Raw genomic sequence first — 8,120 nt, forward strand, 5'->3', positions numbered from 1 at the left:
TTTTTCACAAATGGATACACACAAAGTTTGCATATCTAGGGACATGACAAATGTGCTGTAGCTTTAGCTTTCTGTTAGCTTAGTTTTCTGTTAATGCACTTGTGTTTTTTTAATTTGCAAAGCATTTTGGATATAAGTTAGCTTGAATAGTCTCGGCCATTGTAATAAGCAACACACCTCAGCTATACATGCATACATCATAATACTGTAGAAACATACCAAAAGGTTTTGCTGCTAAAAATGAAGCATGACAACGTATTTCAACATTCTTCGTAGTTCTACGATTTTCCATAAATGACGATGTGAGTAACTGAACTCATGCAGTCTTCCTCAAGCTTCCAGAGCACCAAAACAAGGCCGCCCATTATTGATGGACAGTTGAATCTCACGCAACACAGCTCAAGTCTCTGTTCCTGTCTCCTCATCTTACACTGTACTTTGCTGTAATTCAGGGCCAGTAAACCTGAGAATTGCTGTGTACACTAATAAAAGAAAGACAAACTTTTCCAACGATGCAGCTCTAAATTTACGATCGAGGATGTAAGGAACATCTTGTGCAAATGTTTGCTTATGACCTCTGGAGACACATGGTGACATTTCAGTCATTTTATTTTTTATTGCTACACCTAAAAAAAAAAAAAAAAAAAAAAGACTTGCAAAGAATTTGTCAGAAATGGCAACGCTCATTTTTGCACACTATGCTGCGATAGCTTACAGGCAATGATACTGTGCTTAAAGAGTGTCTTTAAATTGGCACACAGACTCTAACCAGGGGGACATTCTTCCAAATAGGGTACTTTTGAACTGATAAAAGTAGAAATGCTGTTTGGCAGGCGCTTTGATCTTAAGAGCTACTGTATCATGGGTGTTCACGACAAAGCTGGAGTAACTAGTTGAACTAATTCCTCTGGCAGAGACAGTATCCTTCGGATTATTCAGAAGTGGGCATTTGAATTTAGCTGCCGAGGGAGTGAGAGTCTTGCTCAGTTAGGCTCAGAGCTGCTGGATTCACCACAGTGTGGTTGCAAGCCGCGATGACACAACAACGTGTAGCTTTGTGAGGTGTAACATTGGATGTAGGCACCATGTGTGGACAGTAAAAGGGGGATGAGGGAGTCCTGGCCAAAATGTCTGCTGCATACAAATAACCTGTTTTTATTACTTAGAATAAATTGCTTGTTAATTTTTAAGATAAAAAAAATATCTAAGCACTGCTCATAGACATGCTTCCTGTCTGATTTTCTCTGCACTGCTAAACACTGCAGATAGCACGTCATGTGAAGTGTGACTGATAAATTAATGAACTTGTGAATCACACTTTGAACACAACTCTCCAAAGGGACTATTCATTCATATCTGGCAACCATTTCAGATTATTGCATACCTTTCTAACTCACCTCTAGAAGACAGAATCGAGAGCTGTTTCCAAATTGTCCGATCCGCCTGAGTTGTATGCCTCAAAGTTTATAAATTCTTTTTATCAATGCCGGTGTGGTTTAATGACAGTTGCGCATTGCAAAACAATGGTGTCAAACTCATGCACCTGCTGCAGGAAACTTGCAACAACAAGGAGACATGGCGGAGAAGAAAAAAGGGTACAAAGTGTGACTTCAGTTCATGAGGAAAGATGGCAACAGTGCTGCTTGTTATGTCTGTAAAAAGCTAATTTCAAGTAAGGGTGGAAGCACCAGAAATATGTTGAAACATCTCCCTTCACAACATGAAAATGTGTGCTGCACAATTGGGCTATTATCCTTTTTCATCCATTGTGGATGATGAATAAAACAGTTGCACTGATGCTGAAAACCTGTGCTGGCCTACTATTCCCCACACCGAAAACTGATCAGAAATCAACAAGCAAATGAAGAGAGAATCTGACCATTAAGCAGAACTGATAATGGCATCAGTATCAATATCAAATCTTTTCAATTCTCATCCCTATTGACCTCTCACTTGCCAGGAGAAGGAAAAAGATGACAAAGCAGAGGAACCAAGGGAACCACTGAGGATCTTTTTAATACACCATCACTCAATTAAGTTCATTCCTGAGAAATAATCCAATATAAAGTATGTGGTTTCTCTGTTTTATAACATTGTATTTTGGATATATTTAGGCTTTGGAAATTCATTCAGACAAAAATAAGCAATTTTAAGGGATCACATTTTGACATTGTGTAGACTATTAACTAAAACTAACTTAAATAATCTCCCGCAGCTCTTGAGGGCACCAACTATATTTGTACACTGGATTGGTGTTGAATGCTTGTTTTGTATGAAAAAAATAAAGGGCATGGACTTTGGCTGGGTGTCGGTGATCAATACCGTAAAATATCACTAGAAATAAACACAGACCAAGTAGTATCACAATGTCTCCAGTCAAATGATACCTGCATCTGATTTTTCTCTCCACAGGTCTGATAATAGACAATCCTGACTGCCCGCTGGATCAGCAACATTTTTGTTGGTGCCATTTTTTATAGCTGCTCTTTTCCTGACGAATGGTCAGTTCAACATCTACCCGGTTAGCAAAAGCTAACACAGCAGTAGCAGCTAACAACCAACGCAGAGTTTTGAACAGACCAGACAAACTCACACTGACACTGATAAAGCTTGACTCTGTTGTTAACATTAGCTGTGTGATACTAACAGTTAGCCCTGTTACAGCGTTCGTGCTTCTCCCAGTCGTGGAGCTCACACTCCTACAGCAGCAGCTACAACCACATGTATGTATGTGGTTGTAGCTGCTGCTGTAGGAGTGTGAGCTCCACGACGTAAGTCTGTGGTGGTGTTAAGTTGAATGCGGTGTATTTGACAGAGTTGGCAGTTTAGCGTGCTGAAATGCCACCAAAATATTCTTAAGTATGCTATACTACACACCACTCACATTCTGGGTATCAAATAAAGTACTCAATGGGTACTGGTATCACAGTAGGGGTACTGGTATTGGTAATGGTATCAAAGTTTTTTAAACGCTACCCAGCCGTGGCACCCTAACAGCTATAACCACAAATTTTTTGTCCGTCAAACAGCAAGTGTTTAAAAATGTTAGTTTTGTTTCATGCGCCCTTAGTTCAGAAGATTTGGTCCACTTACCAACCTTGAGTGCTTTTGAAAAATTCACCACAAAGTTTCCTGACAGCAGTGAGAAATTATTAAATGCCTCTAGTCGTTCCAAGAAGGGGTGGTGAGGAACGGAAAACAACAGTTAACCTGTGCAGCTCCACCTTTGTTTAAACAGATTAGATCTCCCGCTGTGTAAAGACACCAGCCAGGTGAGACCGATCATCCAGGATCCATATTAATGCTGCCTGAAATCCAACTCCAGTGAAAGTTGCTTATCATGGAGTGTCACTTTGACCCCCTTAACAACCACAAATACACACACCAACACACACACACAGAGCTATCAGCCTAATGGAAAAGTAAAAGGGTTGCTCTGGTTGACTGGAGCAAAGCAAACACAGAGAGACAGATAGGACAAGACAAGAGACAGGTGGAATACACACAGGACGCTCACACTCACACAAACACACACAACCAGATCTAGAGAGGTAATAGACGCAGTGTACTGTGCACACAACCACCCACGCAGAGCACTTCATACATACACACTACAGGATGCACTGGCCTGCATTGCACAGGCAGACACACACTCATGGTAAGTACAATCAGGATGTTGCCCCAAATACAAAAAAGTGACTATGCCCAGTCCCTCTCTCTCACACACACACAAACACCAAAAATAAATGAGCGTACAATGGGAACATGTCTTCTACACCTGGAACATATTACCTTACATTTCACGCATGACATAGTATTGCATGTACATGTAGGGGCCTGGTATTTCATGAATGGAATCCATGCCTCCACACAAAGTTATTCATACCAGCTATTCCACGATTACTACAGTTTGTGTCCTGTAGTGTCACCATAAAGGCCCTCTCGTTTAAGGAGTTGCTGTGAATCACACACATGACACACATAGAGAAAAAAGTAACCACATAAGAGTGAAGTGATAAATGGTGTTTGCATAAAGAAGTGACAGTTTATCAGGTACACCTAGTTACAACTTCTGCAGTCTAATGCAACAGTTCTGCATTAAGATTATAATGTTTTAAAGTCCAAGTTTTAGACATATTCTGATTCAACTTTGTGGTCACTTTGGGGGGTGTAGTTTGTGGCACTGTCAAACTGTAATGAGTTATATTGAAAAGTGATATGAATAGGCTGCAGCCAACAACTGATTTAATTATCTTTAAATCTTCCAAGTAATTTCTCAATTGTTTGGTATGAAATGGGAAAAATGTGAAAATTGGCCATCACAATTTTCTAAGATATTCTGTTTACTATAACTTAGAGGTCCAGTGTGTAAGATTTGGGGGGATTTTGTGGTACTTAGCTGTGGGATTGCAGATTGCAACAAGCTGAAATGTGTCCTGGTTAGAATTCCTTCAGTGTTCATTGTTCAGGAGTTTTTTACCGGGAGCTGAAATGTCCGCAGAGGTCTCGTCCTCTCCAAAACAAACAGACCAGGTGATTTAAACCATGCAAAATATTGAATAAAGCAGTTTCATTTTACAAATCAGAGTTTCTCCAATGCTGTTTGGCTTGTAGAGGACAGGCTGCTAGATTAGCATATGCTAATGTTGGCTCACTTTTTTTCTCTGATAACTTAAGATCCAGACGTTCAGGAGGTTTTTACATCGAGCTGAATCATCTGCAGAGGTCTTTTCCTCTCTAAAATAGATCTGGTGCTATAAACTATAAAATAAGCTATAGAATACAGCAGTTTCACATTAGAAAATCTATATTGCACAACGCTCTTATTGCAGAGGGGCTGCTAACTACTGTGGCTGATACAAAAATGCAAATGGCCCTATCTAGAGTCAGTGTTTATCAGGTTTGTCCACTCTGAACTACTGCAGAAACATGGCAGTGCAACGTGGCGGACTCAATGGATGAGGACCCGCTCACCATGTAGATATACATGGCTCATTCTAGTATGACAAATACGCAACAATTTTTATTTTCTGGTGATTACACTTAAGAAAGCATACTTATTATATTATATTCAATTACTGCCATATATCCCCCTATGTCCTTCACACTGGACCTTTAATAAAATGAAAGACAGTTGAAACCATCAAATGTTTGATATTTTGTGCTTGGGAAATTACATGTTACGTCAATTAGCTAATTCATTGTTTCAGTAATATTTTCTAATATTTAGTCCGCACATGGAGCAGTCAAAATATCAGAAACAGAAAAGTGTATCTCACGAACAGCTTCAACAAATCTGGCATCTGTACAGTACTGTACAAACGTCTGCGGTCGCCATAGATTTGCCGTTCTAGCAAAGTTGTCATGAGGATACATTTATATTTATAGCCCTGTCTCTTTATTAAGATACAAATTAAGAATACAGAGAATATGCACGATGAATTAAACACCAAAAACGACAAAAGGTAGCTTGAACAATCAATACTGAGCTCTGGACATGTCTTGAATGTTGCCTGTGTAAATACACCACAGGATTAGTATTATAAATCTCACATTGTCTGCCCAAGAGAGTTGAAGACATGCTGAGTGGAAAGTGAGGTCACACTTAATACTTGCAACTTCAGCCTGTTGAAGTTATTTTGCTCTGAAAGTATTTGCAGGTTGAATACCGTATACATATTTCCTGTATGCTCTGGTTGTATTTTAGTTAAGAGACAGCTGAGAAAGAAACTTGTATGATCATTATAACCTTGCTAAAATAAAAAAAAGTTTACAGTGGCCTAAGTATTTTGCTCAATAATGTATATGAAATTTAAAAAAAAAAAATCACTGAGCAGGGCGATCAGCAGACAGGTTAAAGTGAACCCATCCATCTTTAAAGCCTTTTTGTTAAATCACGTCCTGGCAGCATGGTGTAGCCTATCAGTGATTTAACCCCGGCGTTAATCTGCACACTTCCTGATCTCTGCTCATTTCTGGGAGCAGCAGCAGCAGCTTGTGCTGACGTGCTCTATAGGCTAACCCCCCCGCCCCGGCCCTGTGAGCCAGGCCAGCAGCCTAATATTAATAACAATCACTGTGCACGCTTCCAGCTATACCCTGCTCCCACATTAACCGGTGCCGCCGCGTTAAAGTGGCTGACAGGCTGCCCGGCGCGGACGTGCTCCGCTCCCGCTTCCACCGGCGCAGCGGGAGGTCTGTGCACGCCGCCCGGCCAGCCCCGCTACCCTGCTGCCCTTGTCTACACTCATCTCCACCAAATCAATGCCTGCCTACTGATACTAGAAGGCCCTTTATCACACTCCTCACAGCATCGGTGCAGCCGCAAAAAGCGAAGAAAACACACACAACAGCGCCAAATCACACCGCTCCATCTTCGCTTTGTCCTGGAGGAAAACCTCCACACGGACACAAAAATCAGTCGAGGAACTGAAATCCTACCTTTCGGTTCAGCGCTGTCCCCGAGTAGAAGTAGTAGGCTATCCCCAGCACCCACAGCACCGCAAAACATAACAATATCCTCGATTTCCTCCGCATGGCTGCCTAGTTTTCCGTCCGCCTGCCTGTGTGTGTCGCGGCTCTGCTCCGGTCTGGTCGGACTGTGGCGGCTCGTCCCGGTCGGCTGTGTCCGTGCAGGGCGCTTCGCCGTGCGGCTTCGGCAGGCTTCGTCAGTCGGTCAGGGGGAGCGGTGGGAGCAGGAAGCAGCCAGCCAACATCAACGGGGTTAGAGGGCAAAGGCTAGCCGACTCTAATCCAATCAAACGCCGGCTCAGGCAGCCCTGGAGGAGGGCCGGGGCTGGCAACGAGTCGAGCCGTGCCGTGCGGGTCCGTGCTAAAGCCGAGAGGAGAGGAGGGGGTGGGGACGGTTCTGGAGCGATGATAGTTGTACAATTTCAGTAATGTGGCTCCGGGAGCTGGGAGAGAGAGGATGTGATCATCATGGTGTCACTGTCTGCTGTGGAGCTGCACGAGCTCCGGGGGGACGCTGGGGGCGCTCGAGACACTTTAACCCGGGTTAAGTGAAAAAAACAAAATGTGCATCTGTATCTTCTCTGCAGGGTTTTAACTAGGCCAGAGAGGTAAAGATAACTTGAAGGGTCTGGACTGTTGTTAATTATGCCATTTTTTGTCGTTTATTTCTCTGCTGTCCTCCATGAACCCCTTCCCTTTTTCCTTCCTTCCTTTTTACCTATTTCCTACCTACCTTACTTTTCTTCATTATCCCATTTCTTCCTCTTCCTTCCTATCTTTGTTGCCTGTATTCTTTTCTCCTCCCTTTCTTCCATCCATCCCTCCTTCCTTTGTTGCTTTTGTCCTTCCTTCCCATGTTATATTCATCCCTCAGTCCTTCCTTACAGGGAACGAACAAGGAAGCAACATAGGAATGCCTTCCTTATTTCCTTTATCTTCCTCCTTTTGCTTCTGTTCTTCCCTCCTTCCTCTGTTCTATCCTTCCCTCTTCTCTTGCAATCTGTCCTCCATCCTTCCTTACTTTACCTCTTTTCTTCCTTTGAACCTTTTTTCCTCTGCACTATCCTTCCTTCCTTGTTCTCTTTGTTTCTTCCTATCATTTTTTGCTGACATTTTTCCTTTACTTCTCCCTTCCCTTCTTCATTTCTTTAGGTTTCCCTAGGTTGCTTCTGTACCACCTTCCTTCCTTCCTTCCTTCCTTCCTTCCCTCTCTTGTTTCTTTCTTTAAGTCTTCTAATTTTTCTCCTGTCTTCCACTGTCTTTCCTGATCCTCCATTCCTTTTCCCCATTCCTCCCCCCTTTATTGCCTCTGTTCTTCCTCGCTGTTTTATCCATCCTTCTGTCCTTCCTGTGCTCCTTTTTATCCTCTGTTCTCACCTATCTATCTCCTGTCTCCATCCCTTTTTTCTTGTTCTTCCTTCCTTTGTTGCATCCCTCCTTCCTGCCTCCCATCTTCCTTCCTTCTCTCCCTTGTTCCCTTCTCCTCTTTTTGTTGCTTCCTTATTTCCTTTCCCTTTTCCTCCTTTTGCTTGCTTGTCCTTATGTCCTTCCTTCCTTCCTTCTTTCCTTTGTTCCCTTCTCCTCCCTCCTTTCTCCTCTCCTATTCATCCCTGAGTCCTTCCTTACAGGTAACAAACAAGGAAGCAACA

At 42.6% G+C, this 8,120-nt stretch overlaps 1 protein-coding gene across 1 annotated transcript in view; it reads right to left on the bottom strand.

The window, feature by feature from the left end:
• Positions 1–7,018, bottom strand: part of galnt2 (UDP-N-acetyl-alpha-D-galactosamine:polypeptide N-acetylgalactosaminyltransferase 2) — a 74,144-nt gene extending 67,126 nt beyond the window's left edge. Inside the window, exon 1 of the mRNA XM_042497372.1 lies at positions 6,442–7,018. Coding sequence (XP_042353306.1) covers positions 6,442–6,537 — 96 coding nt within the window. The 5' untranslated portion in view covers positions 6,538–7,018. The remainder of the gene's footprint in view (positions 1–6,441) is intronic.
• Between the last annotated feature and the right edge of the window lie 1,102 nt (positions 7,019–8,120).

The sequence above is a fragment of the Plectropomus leopardus genome, chromosome 1 (genome assembly GCF_008729295.1).
Source record: "Plectropomus leopardus isolate mb chromosome 1, YSFRI_Pleo_2.0, whole genome shotgun sequence".
NCBI classification, from domain to species: domain Eukaryota; kingdom Metazoa; phylum Chordata; class Actinopteri; order Perciformes; family Serranidae; genus Plectropomus; species Plectropomus leopardus.